The 20,334-nt window shown below is 40.3% G+C and overlaps 1 protein-coding gene across 1 annotated transcript; it reads right to left on the bottom strand.

The window, feature by feature from the left end:
- Window positions 1-5,123: 5,123 nt before the first annotated feature.
- LOC311039532 (aldo-keto reductase family 1 member B1-like) lies at window positions 5,124-19,663 on the bottom strand. The gene is made up of 10 exons (XM_084049468.1): window positions 19,510-19,663; window positions 16,829-16,996; window positions 16,329-16,445; window positions 15,388-15,465; window positions 13,962-14,084; window positions 11,998-12,104; window positions 11,809-11,890; window positions 10,600-10,683; window positions 9,723-9,805; window positions 5,124-6,444 (listed from the first exon to the last, which is right to left on the bottom strand). Exons 1-10 carry the CDS (start codon window positions 19,573-19,575, stop codon window positions 6,402-6,404), a joined length of 951 nt encoding a protein of 316 aa, XP_083905594.1. The 5' UTR covers window positions 19,576-19,663; the 3' UTR covers window positions 5,124-6,401.
- Between the last annotated feature and the right edge of the window lie 671 nt (window positions 19,664-20,334).

Genomic DNA, 20,334 nt, shown 5'->3' with positions numbered 1-20,334 from the left:
ATAACATGACTTGACTTGACTTGAGTGGGTTCGATTCCCAATTGAGTCAAGTGTCCCCGGTATCTTGGGGCAACGGATAAATTGACTGATATCCTTAGTGATGCTTCCCTTTGCAGACTAACTTCTAGAAAACAAGTTAAAACCACCAGGAAACCTGTAACTCTCAGCCAACAGCATAGCTCGACTGGTAGAGCGTCTGTCCAATAACATGACTTGACTTGACTTGAGTGGGTTCGATTCCCACTCGAGTCAAGTGTCCCAGGTAACTTGGGGCAACGGATAAATTGACTGATATCCGTAGAATAACTTGTAGGAGTGTGCTGGTTCAAATCCAGTTCAACCCCAAGTTCAGCTCAAGCCCCAAGTTAACTGGGACACTTGACTCAAGTGGGAATCGAACCCACTCAAGTCAAGTCAAGTTATTGGACAGACGCTCTACCAGTTGAGCTATGCTGTAGGCTGAGAGTTACAGGTTTCCTGGTGGTTTTAACTTGTTTTTCTAGAAGTTAGTCTGCAAAGGGAAGCATCACTAAGGATATCAGTCAATTTATCCGTTGCCCCAAGTTACCGGGGACACTTGACTCGAGTGGGAATCGAACCCACTCAAGTCAAGTCATGTTATTGGACAGACGCTCTACCAGTTGAGCTATGCTGTTGGCTGAGAGTTACAGGTTTCCTGGTGGTTTTAACTTGTTTTTCTAGAAGTTAGTCTGCAAAGGGAAGCATCACTAAGGATATCAGTCAATTTATCCGTTGCCCCAAGTTACCGGGGACACTTGACTCGAGTGGGAATCGAACCCACTCAAGTCAAGTCAAGTCATGTTATTGGACAGACGCTCTACCAGTTGAGCTATGCTGTTGGCTGAGAGTTACAGGTTTTCTGGTGGTTTTAACTTGTTTTTCTAGAAGTTAGTCTGCAAAGGGAAGCATCACAGTAAAGACACCTGTGGGATTTGAACTCATGGCCTCTGGATCATGTATACTGCGTCTCAACCCATTGAGTTAACAGATGGCTGACAAGTACAGCCTTCCTGGTAGTTTTCAGTTGATCTTCTGGAAGCCAGTCTGCAAAGGAAAGAATCATAGGAAAGACATCAATGGGATTTGAACTCATGGCCTCTGGATCATGAATACTGCGTCTCAACCCATTGAGCTAACAGATGGCTGACAAGTACAGCCTTCCTGGTAGTTTTCAGTTGATCTTCTGGAAGCCAGTCTGCAAAGGAAAGAATTATAGGAAAGACATCAATGGGATTTGAACTCATAGCCTCTGGATCATGAATACTGCGTCTCAACCCATTGAGCTAACAGATGGCTGACAAGTACAGCCTTCCTGGTAGTTTTCACTTGATCTTCTGGAAGCCAGACTGCAAAGGAAATAATCATAGGAAAGACATCAATGGGATTTGAACTCATGGCCTCTGGATCATGTATACTGCGTCTCAACCCATTGAGCTAACAGTTGGATGACAAATATAGCCTTCCTGGTAATTTTCAGTTGATCTTCTGGAAGCCAGTCTGCAAAGGAAAGAATCATAGGAAAGACATCAATGGGATTTGAACTCATGGCCTCTGGATCATGAATACTGCGTCTCAACCCATTGAGCTAACAGATGGCTGACAAGTACAGCCTTCCTGGTGGTTTGACTTGAACAACAAACAAGACAAATAACTTTTAAAAAATGTGTTACAGCATAAATATAAATCTTTTTCATTGGGGGCCCTGACACTACATCTTTTCACATTGGGGTCCAAATACATGTCAATTTGGGGGGTTGACAACAAAAAGTTTCAGAACCGCAGATTCCAAGGAAACAGCTGTAGGTGAATGGATAGAGTCACTGACTACTGAGCCGCAGGTAACAGGTTCAAGCCTCAGCTACAGCAGCAAGTCAGGATGTCAAATCAAATAGGTATTATTAGGAGTGAAATGGTTGTGTTTCTTCACCCCAACTGCACATGACATCAGTTTACATGTACGTTATTTTCAGTGATGAAGACAAACCGCACAGACGTTCACTGTACTTTAGTACATTTTGTAAACTTATGACTCTGAGTAGAGTATAGCCTGATTTAAACAAACAAATAACAACTTAGTATAGTCAGATTAATTTTTTACACAATTTACATTTTGTAATCAAACTACCGAAACGAAAGTTGGTCACCACCGAAACGAAAGTTAAATCCGAAATAATCACTAAGTGTGGAGGCCAAAATCGTCCCCCCAAAAACCTGTTAGGAGTACGTTTCAGGCAATTTAGAGTTGATTGGTAGTACTTTGTAGTGACTTTTTTGGTCCCTAACACCACAAATGGTTTACATACTCTTTACGAATGTCTTACGCATCATTTGCTTAACATGAATGATAATTCTAGTAATTGTTTGGTGTCTGCATTCATGAAAGCCAGGTAGTTTGCAACAGGTAAGGAGAAAGTCCACATTAACAGACAGTCATAAATGATGAACTGTCTTCACTCTTCACTTTACTATAGGGCACATAATAACATGTACTAAGGATTTATAGATATTTTAGGAATGTTTTACAAAGCATGTTAAACATGAACAAACACATTAACAGACAGTTGTAAATGATGAACTGTCTTCACTTTACTATAGGGCACATAATAACATGTACTAAGGATTTACTAAATTGCCTGAAACGTATTACTCCTAACAGGTTTTTGGGGGGACGATTTTGGCCTCCACACTTAGTGATTTTTTCGGATTTAACTTTCGTTTCGGTAGTGACCAACTTTCGTTTCGGTAGTGACACAATGGTGAAAAAATAAATTTACTAAGTCCAGAGCTCGATGAATGTTAGGGACCAAAAAAAGTCACTACAAAGTACTACCAATCAACTCTAAATTGCCTGAAACTTACTCCTAACAGATTTTTGGGAGGACGATTTTGGCGTCCACACATTGTGATTTTTTCGGATTTAACTTTCGTTTCGGTAGTGACCAACTTTCGTTTCGGTAGTGACACAATGGTGAAAAAATAAATGTACTAAGTCCAGAGCTCGATGAATGTTAGGGACCAAAAAAAGTCACTACAAAGTACTACCAATCAACTCTAAATTGCCTGAAACGTACTCCTAACAGGTTTTTGGGGGGACGATTTTGGCCTCCACACTTAGTGAGTTTTTCGGATTTAACTTTCGTTTCGGTAGTGACCAACTTTCGTTTCGGTAGTGACACAATGGTGAAAAAATAAATGTACTAAGTCCAGATTTCGATGAATGTTAGGGACCAAAAAAAGTCACTACAAAGTACTACCAATCAACTCTAAATTGCCTGAAACGTACTCCTAACAGGTTTTTAGGGGGACGATTTCGGCCTCCACACTTAGTGATTTTTTCGGATTTAACTTTCGTTTCGGTAGTGACAAACTTTCGTTTCGGTAGTGACACAATGGTGAAAAAAATGATTTACTAAGTCCACCTTAGTGAACAACACGCAAGTGAACAAAGTCAGTAAGAATCACTGTGAATCACAAGATTTGAGTCTTGAGTCCCAAGACTCGAGACCCAAAAGAGTCTTGAGTCGAACGAATTACTCCCGCGGAGACATCAAATTTCTCTTTTGGGCCTTAAGTCCCAAGACTCAAGGCCCAAAAGAGAAATTTGATGTCTCCGCGGGAGTAATCGGTTCGACTCAAGACCCAAAAGAAGGTGAACTGACTCTAATATGGACATGTTTGCCTGAAAAGGGATCTTTGAAATGTTTCATTGTTTTAGAATAGTACTCCTTTAAAAGTTCAGAGATTTATAATGGAGGTCGATGGAAGATTTTGGGACCTCAAAAAAATACTTTCACCTGGAAACTCCATTCACAGTTCAAAAATTCCACCTTATGTGACATATCACATGAGTCATTGTGAAACAATTATGATTCATGGTCACACACTATTTCAGTAATATAATTCATTTGATTATATTTTATTGTATTGATTTCATTTTATTTGAATGCAGGGTCATTCAAATGAGTCCATATACAAACACATGTGTTGAATTAACTGTGGAAAAACTTGAAGAACAAAGGCACTGGATTAAGTAAACTTGGCTGTTAGCCTGCTCCTGACCAGGCTAACTTCACAGCTAAATTGCCATGGTAACTAAGGTAGGCTTGCTTCAATTCTCTTTTGTGGAATCGGGTCATGGCTAAACTTAGCCAGGGTGAACTGGCTAAACTAATCTTCAAGATAATTCAGCTTTCATGGAACCGATTCAGCCCTAATCCTGGCTAAATTAAGCCAGGATAGGTGTTAAAGCCAGGCTTTAGCTCTAATTCACCTTTCGAGGAACAGGCCCAGGGCCCTATTTCAGGAAAGGTGAATTAAATAAGCCTGGCCTTAAATCAAATCCAGGCTTGACAAAGTCGGGTCGGGTAATTTTAGCTTTCATGAAACCGATGCATCGCTAATCCTGGCTAAATTAAGCCAGGATAGGTGTTAAATCCAGGCTTAACTCCTAATTCTGCTTTGGTAAAATAGGCCCCTAGACTGCTAATGAAAGCTTGGTTAAGGCGAAACATGTACACTTTCATAACAGTAAGAACTAGAAGAATGTGCTCCTTGGAGCACATTTCTCCGCCAGGCCAGGTAGAAGTCAATCAGGATGAATTATGAAAAATCGGACAGCTCCATCTTGATGACATGACTATAGAGATAATGTGTACCGAATTGCGTGATGTTTGGACCAGTGGTGGCTCCTTCTCAGGTGGAAATGTGTGTGGCCTAATTGTGGAGTTGAGTAATAATCCAAGGAATCCAGGGGGGAAATAATTTTGATTGTATAACCTACAGTTCAAGGCCAAAACGTGAATCGACCTGTTAAAGCTCCACCATGAGGCACATGAAAATTCATGATTTGTCATTATGTGCCAAACGGGCCACTCCCGCAAACATTGGAAGCCAATTGTAGCCAGGATCAGGATGGAATACGTAAAAATCTGACTGATAGGCAGTGATCACATGACTATAGAGAAAGTGTACTGATTTGTGTGAGGTTTGGACAAAAAATGTTTCCATTGTGAACAACACTAAAAGCAATGATAGAAATATTTAGATGCATGTTGGGAGAAAAATGGTTAGGTGCCTTTACAAAGAAAACTCATACCAAATACTTTTAAGCAAATAATTCTTTATCATGACAAAAAATGGAACTGAACTCACAGGAACTGAAAGCAATTCTTTCTCAACAAGACTACAACACATGACTTTGGTGAGGCCAGATATAAGCTTCGTCATCCTAAGGCATATAGTGTTCAAAATATTTGTAACCTGACATAAGGAGTGTCTATTAAAACAGTACATTGATACATGTAGAGCATTGTGCAATATCGGTCTTGTTTTGACCTAACTGCAACTTGTTTGTTTCAACTAGTTTGGCTGAGAGAACCTGTTTTGTCAGTTTTCCTCATTGACTGTAAACGTTTTTCATTCCTCTCAGTGAAATCCTACACAAAATAATATGTGCTCTCGTATAAGTTGAAGACGTCATTATCCTACAAGAGAAAAATACTTTATTATATAAAGGTAAATGATATGCACATTGATTTCACATTAAACCCACTGCTTAACTTACCTTTCACAACAGTCACTCCAAGATTAATTTGGGACGCATGTCAGTTATTTGCTATGTTGAACTAAGGGCTTACTTAAAAGAGCATTGCAACACACACACACACACACACACACACACACACACACACACACACACACACACACACACACACACACACACACACACACACACACACACACACACACACACACACACACACACACACACACACACACACACACACACACACACACACACACACACGCTTGAGCTTGGAAGTAAAAGAAAAGGCCATGAAAAGTGTGAGGGCTCAGGCTGGGATCATGTGGAAGACAAAGACAAAAGCTCAATTGTGTTGTGTATGTGGGTGTATATGTGTATGACACAAGATGACTCAGCAGAACGAACCAACTGACCCTTAACGAAGGGTCAGTCTCCAGCTAGTCTCGCGTAGCCAGCCGATCAGAGATCTCCACCTACTGATACGTCTGGGGAATTCTAATTTCGATATATGGGCTAGAACAGTGGAGCACTGACCGTATAGTTTTTGCAATGGTTCTGTGATGCCTGATATTTTATTAATTAATTCAGAACTTTTCCACTCAGTTTTAGCCCATTCATTGAATTTCCAAGCGTATTAGTAGGCAGATATCAATGATTGTCTGGCTACATAAGACTATTCTCCAACTATATTAAGTAGTAACTGATGGGCATGTGTGTGTGACTCAGTAACTGGTGGGTGGGTGTGTTTTATAACGAATCAATGCTGGCAAAACTAGAGGTTCGAATGAGAAAACATTTCATGAGTAATGCAGCATCAAAATTCTTGTTTTCCATCTCAGAATTCAGCGTTGAAAGGATAGTCCTTGTGTTTCGTGCTCCTGTATGATGAAAAACAAAACAGAAAAATAATCGAAATTGTCATATTTTGCCAAAGCATATCGACATTGTAAAGTCCTACAAGCTCACAACAGATGTGATCTGCTATTTTCGCTAGCTTTGAAACATTATGCCTATAATAATGGCATGCCCAAAATAGGGACACCAGGTTGAAAGCGGTTAAGTCTCTGTGGGTTTTATAAATACCAAACCCTTGAAAAGTATTAATTAACAAGAGCGTGTGACTAAATAAATCCATTGGAAGACAATTTCCCAAAAAGTAATGGTTATGGGTATACAAGGTTCCACTGACAACTTGTTTTTGTTTTATTATTATTTTATTATTATATTTTCTTGTTTTTCTTGTCTTATTCTAAATGTTTTCTTTTCCTCTTTTGCTGTTATCCTCCGGATTTTTTAATCTTTATTTTTAAACCTATTCTGTGACGCACATTGAACTGCACTTGATGTATGAAACGTGCTATATAAATAAAACTTTGAACTTAACCATGTATATACAAAATGACATCATGCTGTATGAAGTGCAGTTACATTTCTAAAAGCCCATTGTACCACACACTGTCCTAATGCTTATTATGTTGTTTCTATTGTATTTACTGTATTGATATTTCTAATAGACATTTTAAAAGTAGGGTAAGTGATATTTTTTGGTTAAAACAAAAAGTATTTTGTTAAAAGGTTAAAGCACTATATTCTGATAGTAATCATTGCTATAGAGTGTTTGTTCAGTAACAGAACCTCCTCAAGAAACCGACACTTGACCCCTCTGAAGTCAAGAACTACAGACCGGTTTCCCTTCTATCCTTCCTATCTAAAACTCTCGAACGTGCTGTGTTCAAACAACTGTCCTCGTACCTCCACCAGAACAACCTCCTGGACTCCAACCAGTCTGGGTTCAAAGTGGGTCACTCGACAGAGACTGCCCTCCTGGCAGTGGCGGAGTCGCTCCATGCCGCTAGAGCGAACTCTCTCTCCTCTGTCCTGATACTCCTGGACCTGTCTGCAGCGTTCGACACAGTGAACCATCAGATCCTCCTCTCCACCCTCGAGGGGATGGGTGTCTCAGGCTCTGCACTCTCCCTGTTTGCATCCTACCTGACGGGTCGCTCCTACCAGGTGATGCTGGGAGGGTCTGTGTCAGAACCACACAGGCTCACTACTGGGGTTCCCCAAGGCTCGGTTCTGGGTCCTCTTCTCTTCTCTCTCTACACTACATCTCTTGGTGCTGTCATCCACTCCCATGGCTTTTCCTACCACTGCTATGCCGATGACACCCAGCTGATCCTCTCATTCCCCCCCTCTGACACACAAGTGGAGGCACGCATTGCTGCTTGTCTGGCTGACATCTCGGAGTGGATGTCGACGAACCACCTGAAGCTCAACCTGGACAATACCGAGCTGATGTTCATCCCGGGGAAGGGCTGTCCTCACCGAGACATGGCCATCACCATTGAGAACGCTGTGGTGACGTCAACTCGGACTGCGAAGAATCTGGGTGTGACCCTGGACGATCAACTGTCGTTCTCGGCTAACATCGCATCAGTGACACGGTCCTGCAGATTCCTCCTCTACAACATCAGGAGGATTCGCCCCTTCCTCACGGAGAAGGCAGCCCAGGTGCTCATCCAGGCTCTTGTCATCTCCCGCCTGGACTACTGCAACTCCCTCCTGGCTGGTGCTCCGGCATCTGCCATCAGACCTCTGGAGCTTGTTCAGAAAGCTGCGGCTCGTCTGGTGTTCAACCGCCCCAAGTTCTCTCACACAACTATCCTTCTCCGTTCTCTGCACTGGCTCCCCGTAGCAGCTCGCATTCAGTTTAAAACCCTGGTGCTAGCCTATAGGGCAGTGAAAGGAACAGCTCCTTCTTACCTCCGGGTTTTGGTCAATGCCCACACCCCTGCCCGACCACTCCGGTCTGCCACCTCGGGGCGAATGATTCCCTCGCCACTCAACGGTCCTTCTGGTCGATCGACACGGTCACGACTTTTTTCTGTTCTGGCCCCACAGTGGTGGAATGAACTTCCCACTGATGTCAGGACAGCAGAGTCACTGCCCATCTTTCGCCACAGGCTGAAAACCCACCTCTTCAAGAAACAATACCCTTCCTCTTTGCCTGGCCTACTTGTTGTTAACTAGTTGTAGGAACTATTGTTGTATTGCTGTATTGGATCTTGCTTAGTCGATACACTTTTGTATTAGCTCGTGCTCATTTGATTTGGCTATTTTATCTCATGTGTTTAAGAAAGTAGGTAGCTGATATATTGCACTTTTACCTTAGCGCTAGGCATACTCTTGGTTGCTTGTTTTTACAGGAACCAAATCACCAGAAGCAAGACTTCTGGTGATTAGTAGTTTCGTTCCCTACCTATGTTGAATGCACTTATTGTAAGTCGCTTTGGACAAAAGCGTCTGCTAAATGACTGTAATGTAATGTAATGTAATGTAACAGGAGTCTCCCTGTCTCTCCCTGTGTCAAAATCTCAGCCAATCAGGAGAAAGTACCCATTTTTAAGCTTAATTTGTATAGTGTTCCAGTTCCAATTTTTTTCTGCTCATTTCTTAGTGTCATCACTTCCAATTTCACTTGTTTAATCTGTATCCTGATAGAGTTATCTGTCCTGGTTGGATAAAATTGGAAATGAAACTGAAACGAAAATGCATTTTCTGTTTAATAAAAAGGTGGAGAGACAAGGAGACTCCTAATACTGAACAAACACTCTATAGCAATGAGTACTATCAGAATATAGAGCTATTTAACAATTATTTTAACCAACGCAAATCACTTACCCTACCTTTAACAACTCACATTATTCATGGTCAAATATTCAGTGGGTGGTATGACCAATATAGTGAAACATATTGCATTACCATTTTGTTTACATTTCAGAGTGATCAATGTGGAGAGAAAGACATTTTGCTGCCGAAAATGTATTATTTTAGGGACCTGAATGAGTAACTGATTATTCTGACCCACTTTTTGTAAATTTGGATACTTTTATGGTTTGTAATTATTTACATTGTATTGTTCTTAATATCTTCCTGCCCAGGGAAGCTATATGGCCTAATGGTTGTGGCCTGTTAAATAAACTAAACAAAAATGATTTCAAATCATTGTGTTGAATAAACAAAACAAAAATCATTTCAAATCATTATGTTGTCTTCAGAAAGTGCTCTTAGAAAGGAACACCACAAACAATCATCTGTTGTGCTTTTGACTCCACTAATGCTAATAAAAACCTACATTAAATACTGAACTCACCATTGCATTGGACACACTCTCCAGTTCCTGTTGAATCCTAATATGGTCTTCATTTCCTCCTCGGCCAGCTCAAAATCAAACACCTGTGGCGATCATACATAGCATTTTAGCGGCACGACAGAGGCCAGATTTATGGGTCCGGTGCAAAATCCTGTAATCAATTTGTAAAACTGAAATTTGATCAAAGTTTCTATATGAGAACATTCAGCTTAAGTATAAACACAAATAACTTAGATAAAGAATACATATATTTATTTAACTATAATTATACAATTAACAAGCAAACAAGTAATTATAAAATACACAAACTGAAATATATTTTATCTAACCAATTAAGCACTATAACATTTTCTTTTTAAAATGTAAAAGCCGATCTACAAGCTTGTACAAATGTTGTAGCTTGTAGGTCGGCTAGCTTTGAAATGAAAAGGTTAAAAAATGTAAAGTAAAAAAAAATCGAGACACATAATTTTTTGTGTCATATATTTTGTGCGTGAGTAGGCTGCCGCGGCGCAGTGATTCTGGACACAAACATTAGTACCATGTGACAGAGAGGTCGAAATTGAACGAAAACTAATCTACCGGAACTACTTCATATTTATCAGAAACGGACCATAACTCTGACCACGGAACTCGGGCAATCAATTAATACCTTTGCAACCACTACATTAATGGTAAGTATTTCCTACAGAAAATATTCAAAATCTGAACTAACCCTTTAAGTGCAGATAACAAAAAGGGTCGAGTAAGGGCCGATATATCAGCCAAACAGATACATCACTCAGGCTCTAGTCTAGTCAGAAGTCTGAACCTACCACTCACAACATTCTCTCTCACTGGAAAACTACTTGAATGAGCCTAGACCTAGCCCAGATACCTGGAAGTTCTCCTGTATGCGCTGTGGTGTGATGGACTTGGGAATCACGATCACGTTCCTCTGGATCTGGAAGCGGATCAGGACCTGAAACAGAAGTAGGGAGTTAGAGAGGGACAATCACATATGGAAAGTGGGTCCCTTGTGTGTCTCGCAACAGACACGTGGTCCATGCAGTCAGCATGGATAGAAGCAAAACAATCTCACGACTAAAAAGTTTTGTAAGGCCAAGTCCAAATCTGCGATCTGTGCACCCAAACTATTAGCACATTATGTAAAATTAGGATCTTTTGGTATTATCGTTCTAAACTCATGTTCCTTGTTTTTTTTTATAAACAATCGCAGGTTGAGGCTTTAACCTTTTCTTTTATGAAATATTCAAGACCATTATGGATTATGGAAGATGGTTCTGAACATGTATTCTATTGCTAGTTTGACCAATCAGAAATCAGATTTTTCTAGTTTGGACCATTTTTGGACAAAAAAAATCGTGAAACCGATTTTCATTTTAACTGGCTAGGGAAATTACGGTACGGATCTCTCTCATTAGAACCCTGCACGGGCTCAAAATTCCAGCCCGGTTTGACGAGAATCAGATAACAAGTTTCTGCAATATAATAAGCCTGACACCAAATTAATGTAATCTCTGACGTGCACCTTCTCTGATGCGCGCAGCGCACAACTCTATGATGTGTGTTTATGCTGATGTATGCAAACACAGAACATGTCCCATACGCTAAGTAAACTAGTTGTATTTTGATTAAACATGATGTGCCAACAAAAAAAGCTCATAGCCTATTAATAACGTGTTCCCGACCTACTGTCCCATACCATTACAGCATGCATAGCATGGAGTAGATCCACGTTTATCCACCGTTATCCAGGAGGAAAAAAAAAACACAAACAACAATGCAAACATCATACCCCCAAAATAAATATAGATGTATTTATGTAGGCATGGGATACAATAAAGAGCCTTATTTGGGCCTCATTAACCGTTTATATTGCATCGAGAGCGCTACTGTATGCGTCACCTCGTCCAAGAAACACATCTCCCAAGTAAAGCCTGACTTATACTTTGTGACTGATTGAAATCAGTCGTGGCGACTGTGGCGACTGAGAACTTGAATCCATGAGTCAGTCCAATTCAACTAGTCTACATTGTGACACCAAGCGTGGGCAGTGTCTGACGTCAAAAAAGGTTAGCACTACCTGGGCGGACGTCTTCTTGTGCTTCTCTGCAATGGCCTTAATGTTGGGATCATCCAGGAGTGAAGGGTCATCGGGTTTGGCCCTGTAATTGAAACAGTGACTGCATGGATTCCTTTGCAATAAGATTTGACAGTGCATTTCTTTGATAGTGTAAATGTGTGAAAACAGAACATTAACTTTGGGTCTCACCAGGGTCTGTCAGGGGACCCCAGGGGACTGTAGGCTGTCACTGAGATACCCTGAGAGTGGCAGTAGTTGATCAACTTCTCTTGATTCATATACGGGTGGCACTCAATCTGGGTACACAAAAAAAGACACACAAATGCACTAATTAATAAAGGGAAGTGGTGGTGGTCGATCAAGTTCTTTTGTGTTGAACTTCTCATGGGTGGTATATAGTGGAAGTGGTGGTGGTCGATCAAGTTCTTTTGTGTTGAACTTCTCATGGGTGGTATATAGTGGAAGTGGTGGTGGTCGATCAAGTTCTTTTGTGTTGAACTTCTAATGGATGGTATATAAATAGAACAAACCAGGGGTTCCCAAAACGTTTTAGCTTGAGACGCCTTGGACCCAAACTTACAAAAATACATTATAGAGAGACCATTTTACACCCATTCTCCATGACCTACACAGGCTATTAAAGCCCTCCTTCCCTTCCTTCAAAACGACACTCAAAACCCACCTCTTCAGGATAGCTTTTCCCAGCTGAGGTCGAGTTAAGATGTCTCTCCAACCCATGCACTAATCTTTTTATTGTTTTTATTTTTTCTTAATAAAGTTGGTTCCTTCCTTTTCTTTTATGTAAGGCGACTTTGGGTACTTAGAAAAGCGCTATTTAAATCTTACCTATTATTATTGTTGTGCCCTATTTCAAAAACGCAACCTGTTTTGAGTTTGTAAATCTGCCATAGTGCCATTTACTGCCATCTACAAACTCACAACACATCACATTGTGTTGTATGCTTGTAGATCGTCTATTTAAAAAATATATATATTATTTTGAAACCTTTCGCCTTAGTATAGGTTCATTGATTATTTTATTTTATTATCTATTATTTTATATAATAGATTAGTTTGATTAACCCTAAATGTATGTAGCACAGAGACACAAAGCACAGGCAGCCTTTAAAAGGGCCTGAGGAGGATGTTGTAATTCAATAAGAAAGCTGAAGCCAGCCATAGAGGACATTTATGGTGACTGGATCTGGAAACAGGATATAAAAGGTCAATGGCAGCAGCTAATTGATTATCATAGCCCTGAGGGCGGCACTGCTCTGACCAGTTCCAAACCAACATCGATCTGCCAGCCTGGTCATTTCCAATTAAACCAGGAGTGGGTGGAAGGGGGTATCTTAATGCCATTGTGGCCTCTTGAATCAATTTTTTTTGATAAAAGACTGTGGCTATTTTCTTGTTCAGCAGCGAGTCTTGCATATCAACACCAACTGGAACAATAAATACAATAAATGTAAGAATGCACTAAGAATGTTATGTAGGAAGCACATTGTTTAGACATATGCTAGTTTTGATATTCACCTGGTATCCGAGTTACTTTGTTGCACTTAATTATTTTTCTTTGCACCTTATTTTCGTGACCATTTACCCTGTCATTTGGTAACTAGAGTGTTTAGCTTCCAGTCAGAGCTGGGCGATATATACAGTATAGATATCGTGACATGAGTAGTGGACTGGTTATATGATTATGGTTATAGGTCAAGGTTCATGGTGTCTGAATCTTAACAACTTACTTTTCCATACGACAAATAAGCGAAAATGGCCAATCTACAAGTTCACAACACACACACGTTGTGAGCTTGTAGATAGGCTATTTTCAAATATTTTTTAGAAATGTTCTGAACTTTTTTCACCAATGCCCAAAACAGGGACGGCAGGTTGAAAGTGGTTAAAATATATGAGGTCAAGCACTTCTGAGTGTAAACCATGTGTAGGGCAACCATGAGCTAAACCTTGTTGTCATTTAGCTCACCTGCTGCAAATCTGCTGAGCTGTAATAGACACACTAACCCATGACCCCAATTAATCTACTGTATGCTATATATTTTGCCCTTTATTTACTGTGAGCCTGTATTATGTTTTAATGCGTGGGGAGTGGGGTATTTGCAAACCAAATACCCCACTCAAACATGGTGTACCTGGTTGTTGGCAGGCTTGTACTTGAGGCCTGGCTTATTGAGGATGGCCTCTATCTGCTCCTTGTTGAAGTTGGAGACACCGATAGCCTTGACCAAACCAGCATCCACCAGCTCCTCCATGGCCTGGAAAAAGATCAAACCTCATCACCATTTCCTATGGCAGCCCCAATCCGGATTGGAATTAGATTGGAACCAAGTCTGAACAGCAAAAACAAAAAAACATGGAAACTGATATTTGCTAATTAGATTTGAACCACATTCCCATTTTTTTCTTTTTTGTATTTATATAGCGAAACTGAATTGGCAAACTATATTAAAAACAAGTCTTAAATTGACTTCTAGACTGGACACAGCCAGGTCATACATACATATAATGATTCATATAAACATATTTATACAATGACAACAATAACTGTTAAAAGCAATGCATTGAAGAGATACAGTATTTGGGGCAGCACAGGTAGAAATAACATGCCATCTAGTGGCAGAATGCCAAGGTTTAAAGGTCATTACACACCGGCGATTAAGCGAATATACGCAAAATTCGGACTTGTTCTGAATAATTAAAAGACGCATTTTCGCTTCGCTTTTTCGCTCCATGGAAGCTTGCGTTGACTTTATAAGGTTTTAAAAAAAACATATTATTCACATGAAAAAAATCGCCCCCGGTGTGTAAGGAGCTTAACCCTAACAAAATGAACGAGGAATCTGACGTTTGAAGAAGACATGCAGGAAGGCTACACTGAACGAGATCAAATGAGACACACATTTAGACAGGCCGCTTAAGTGAACGTGCTCACATGATGAATGAACCATTCTCTCGAACTATGACATTAAAAAAAAAAGAGTGCCAGGTCTTGCAGTCAGTCACATTTATTTATCTCTAATAAGGTATTGAGCTTACAACATAGTGTACCTACACACAATACTGTATATATCGTTGGCCAAGGTTGGAAGCTGAGAACAAATGGCAGGTATTATGTTTTCGTCCATAGTTGCCAAGTTTTTCGAGTCCCTTCTGCATTGAGGTCGCTCATGGTGATAGTTAAGCACGCAGAGGTACATCATCTTGCGCTGATTGGTCAGCGCAAGATGACCAGCATAAGATTATCACCCCTTCATCCAAATAAAGACGGTTTATGTGCCATATACTATCATGTGTGTCTATTATGTATTATTGCTTTTATAACAGTGATATATTAAATAATGGTGACCTTGAAATTGAATACATTCCAATGAGGAGTTGCAATTTGGCTGTTAGCAACAAGAATTTTCACTCCATCCCCAAACGTATTTGTCCACAATGTTGTGAGCTTGTAGATCACTATTTTCAGCGAAGAGATTTGGTGTAGAGACAAAGGTATAAGGTTGAAGTGGTTAAACCTGCCTCTAATGTAGATGCCTTATGTTATTCTTTCTCACTCACCTCCCATGTGTCTGCGAAGTAGGTATTGTCATTAATGGTTTCTCCGTCACTGTCAAGAGGAAAGAGTTCACTGCCAGCCTGAAGAACAAAAGAGAAGGAACAGTCTTGCATACACGTAAAGTAACGTACTAGACATAGGAGACATAGGAGAGGCAACGGGTCAGGAAGTAGCCTTTGGAACCAACGGTTCCTGACTTCTGAGCCATGTGGCCAATTGGTCAGGAGTTGTTTCCGTAGCGTGAGGCAGCTTTATGTGCAAGTACACCCCCTGGACATGGAACTAGTATTTAACAGGGACTTACTTTCAATCGAACCCTTGATGCTCAGAGCCAAGCAGGGAGGCATTGGGTACCATTTTTGTATGACTTGGCCAGAGATTTGACCCCGACCTACCAGTCTCAGGGCGGACACTAACCACAAGGCTACTGAGCTGATGAACGAAACATTGTCTAAGATACTATCCACATTTTATAGTGTCCACGACTCCACAAGAACCACAACAATGACAGAAGCATAATGAAAATCATGGCAATGGCAGCAGGAAGCAGGCCTAAATACAGATTAAGCATAAATTGTGTATACTTAATTTGTTTATTTAGACGGGACAGCGCATACTAATGAACAGTACTAAATGTAAAGTAAATGCAACAGATTTAGCAAAGATGCTCATGTTCATCCACAGTCCCCACAAAAAACATGGAAACCAGAAACAAAACAGTATGAATGTAAAATATGAATGCAGACGGCAGTCAAAAAAAGTACATAGGCAAGGCAGAAATAGAAAGGCAAATGGCAACTCCACTGCAACAGTTTATTGGCTGGACAGATGAACAGTTATGTACACATGTCGGATAAACAATCAAATACTGATTGACTAAATTGCTGAAAAAATGTTTTTTTTTCTCAGACGAAGACAGGATACAGGGCTATTCATACTGTACCTTAAAACCCATGGGCCAGTGTATCAGGTAGAGGTCCAGGTAGTCCAGTTTGAGGTCACTAAGGGTCTTCTCGCATCCTCCCCTCACTAGAGACTTTTCATGGAAGGTGCACCACAGCTGAGAGAAAACATGAGTCAAAAGAGGTCTTAAACTCAAAATAAGTAGGCAAAATAAGCTTCGGCTTCAGCCTACACCTTTTCGGTGCCACTTGTATAAGTGGACTCTAATGTATGTATGTATTTTTGCTCTTTTAAATGGACCGAAATAAAGATTTACTACTACTACTCAACAGCCAAGTGCATCTGGGAAGGATAAAACTAAAGCACAATCACTTTAATTCTCAGGTAAAATAAGTGAACAGCAAGTGTGCATAGGCAAATTCCACACCATGGTTAATCTGACCATAGCCTGTTTAAAAGCTAGCATTTCAGGTTGCATCCGTTTCATTTGGCAGCGCAGCACTAATATGCACACTGACTCACCCACACACGATGACCTACCTTGCTGACCATGAAAAGTTCTTCTCTTTTGACCACACCATCTTTGATCATAGCCTGGACTCCCTCGCCCACCTCTGCCTCATTCTGGTAGACGAACGCCCCGTCGATGTGCCTGTAGCCTGCAGAGATGGCTGCTTTCACTGCCTCGGTCACTTTGCCTGGGGGAGACTTTACAAGACAAGGTTGTGAAGATAAATAGGGGGGTAAATATTTTGACTTTTGCCTGTCAGCCACACTCTGAAAAAATGCATCCTTTACTGCAACAGTTACCACCAGCAGATTCAAATGACTAATACCCTCTTATCCAGACCAATAGGCTACCTACTGTGTGAATGTGTGTGTGTAGTGTAATATGTGCTATAAATAAAATTAGACTTGAAAATGTGAGATAAAAAATAGTCTCTCAGTTACATACAATGGCTTCATTTACAGTGCACAGTGGAATTCTATCTTTCTTGGAACCAGACCCCTTTTCTGTGTGTTTATTTCCTCAGCTCACATACTCTCTGGTTTGACATCTAAATATAAACACATCTTGTGTTCATTCGCTCATACTTTTAAAGAACTGTTTCCCAAACAGTGGGTCGGGACCCATGTTTGGGTAGTGGACCAATTTGTATGGGTCGCGAGTAAATATCCTTTTTTGTGTCTTCCATTAAAAAACTGAAATATTATTTCAAAAGATTAATAAAATAAAATATAAATCAAATAAAAACAACTTTATCAATTCAATGAATTCCAACATATTTCAAAAGTATGCCATGAATAAAATAAAATAAATTCCATAAATGAATAAATAAAAAAACGACATGTCCGTGGCAGTCTTGTGTTCCTTTTTTTTTTAAAGAAAAATACCGCCTATACTTTTTCATTATAATGTAAAAACCTATTTTAAACAATCGAATCTTAAAAAATGTGTTTGAATAATTTTGGTGACTCAAAGTGTCGGTATGACATGCTTATTAATATATTGCAGGAGATTTGTGGTATTGTATGTTGTACACGTACATGATTGCATCATGTGAGGACAAGATATGTCAAAATGTCCATTCAATCTTTTGTGGGATACTAGTATTTTTATTTTTTAAGACAATGGATTCATGCAGTGTATGAGGTGTGTGTGTCAGACAATGAAACAATTAAACTCAACGGTATCTGAATGACCACAATGAAAAATGGTGCAAGAAAAGAGCAAAAACAGATGGCATGTCATCTGTTGAGAAGGAGCACCGAGGCAAAGGAGGGCAGAGCTGGACAAGTAAAGCTGATTTATGTCAGTTGAGAGAAAATGTTTCAAAGTGTCAAATAATAAGGTAATAACCATAATAACACTCCTCAATCATAATCCATGAAAACCCTTGATCCACTGCCTCACCATCAGACCTCCTCCTCACCTCAGGCACTTTTGCATCAAACTATTGTAAAAAAAAAAAAAAAGGCTGGGTTTCCGAGGGTAAACTATTGTGACACTCCATTCCTTTCAATCCTGCCACTCCCTTCATCGTGTACTGTACATAACTAAAAGTCATTTTCCATTGTTCCATTCGGCATACCTTAGAGACTTTCTCATCAACATAGACTACAGTACCTGTTCACCTTAATGGAAACCACAACTATTAAAGTTGACAAACTAAAAACTAGTTTAGCTGGTAGAGCTTAATCTCTTCCTGTCCTCAAGTATGGTCCTTTTGCTCCTGCAATGTAAGATGAAAGCACTGTCTGTACTGATAAGATCCAATTATTGAAATCCCAAACATGGAATATAATGGGACCATGCCACATTTAATGCCTGCCTCAGAACTGCACAGTGGATAACTTCCCAGTCTCCGGATTTTCGAAAGAATAGCCAACCACTTAAACCCTGACATGACATCCCAATTTTGGGCATGTCATTATAGGCTAAAAAGAAAAGAAAATTGCTGATCTACAAGCTCACAACATGTTGTGAGCCTGTAGATTGGTTTTCCCCACAAAATAATTACATTTGTATTTGTTTGATAAGTGTCTCGTTTTTAAATGTGTAGAGCTGTGGAATAGAGTACACACAATGGCACATCAGGAGGCCATACATATTTAGGGCTAGGGCTAGGCCTATGTGATTTTGGTAATATTACTGATGACTTGCTTTGCATGTCTGTGGCAAAAATGTAATATTGGTGGAAATGTCCATCACAAGCTTGCATGGTAATGACCCTGCGGAAGACGGTTGAGTGATTTCCTACAAGCGCTTCCAAACTTCCAAATAATCACCTGCACGGAATTTATTGACAGAAAGTAGCCTGCCCATAATAACATGTCTACGGTGGATTTTTATTAAACTAAAACTTTGCAGATAGAAAGAGTTACAGCTGCAATGTTGGTGAGTTTAAGGTCGTTTAAATACAATCAGATAGGACTTGGTAGGTACTGAATGTCTAGATGCCAGACATTAAAAATAGGATCTATCTAGATCCTATTTAGTTCATGAGAGTTGCTTGCGGCTAAACCCGTGCGATTGTGTCGCTGCCTCCCTGGTCAAAACGAACGAAACGTTGGGTTTCTGATGAAAAAAGAACGCATCGCGAGGTTGTTACTGTAACTTGTAGATCTGTTATTTTTGTCCAGCGACACCCGGCGGTTTGCGCGATACGATCAAGTAAACACGAACGGACTGGTGAATCTGTCTAAGTATTAATACTCACCTTCCACGTCCCGAGGCCCACGGCGGGCACCAGTCCACCGGTGTTGAGTTTCAATGATGTTGCCATTGTTGTTGCTCCTGTTTGCTCCTAAAGGACGAGAACACGCAGGTTTCTGTAACAACAGCACCGATCATGAGAGTCTACACACTGGCTAGAGAGAGTGTATGTATGTAGTGTTGCCACATCCTGTGAGAGAAATAAGCAACCAGGTCTGTGAAAAAAAAGCCCAAAAGAAGCCACATCTACAAGCTCACAGCGACGCGTTGTGAGCTTGTAGATCTGTTATTTTCAAAGACAAATCTTGGGAAAAAAGGGAGAAAATTTAGGAATATTTTAAAACCTGGCATAAATATTTTCAAATAGGGGTCCAAAGAGAAGACAAATACATATACATTTAGGGGTCCTTGACTTGTAAATGTTTGAGAACCACTGGTTTAAACAACATTAGGAAGCAAGCCCAAATAAGCAACTACACTTTGGAAACAAGACCAAAAAAACTGCAACCCCACGCAACTAGCAATATTTACAAGCAACTTCACAGAAAAACAAGACCAATGTTGCTTATAATAAGTGGACATGGCAACACTGCTCCCTGGTCGTGATCGGATCAACTCGTCAGCACTCGGCAGCATCGTCGATCGATTACTGTTTCCTTCTGGGGGTGTGGTCACGGTGCCACCATCCAATCACATTGGGACTACTGGTGATGCAAGGTTACATTGGGACAGAAATTAATATTTATGCCTGAGAGCCCGATGAGTTAAGGCTGGGAACGTGGCTACTGAGAGTGGCCAAATGGATTAAATACATAAATACATAAATGTA

The sequence above is a fragment of the Gymnoscopelus microlampas genome (genome assembly GCF_963454915.1).
Source record: "Gymnoscopelus microlampas genome assembly, chromosome: 23".
NCBI classification, from domain to species: Eukaryota; Metazoa; Chordata; class Actinopteri; order Myctophiformes; family Myctophidae; genus Gymnoscopelus; species Gymnoscopelus microlampas.
Note: the sequence above shows the minus strand (reverse complement) of the source record. Positions and strands in the feature narration are given on the sequence as shown.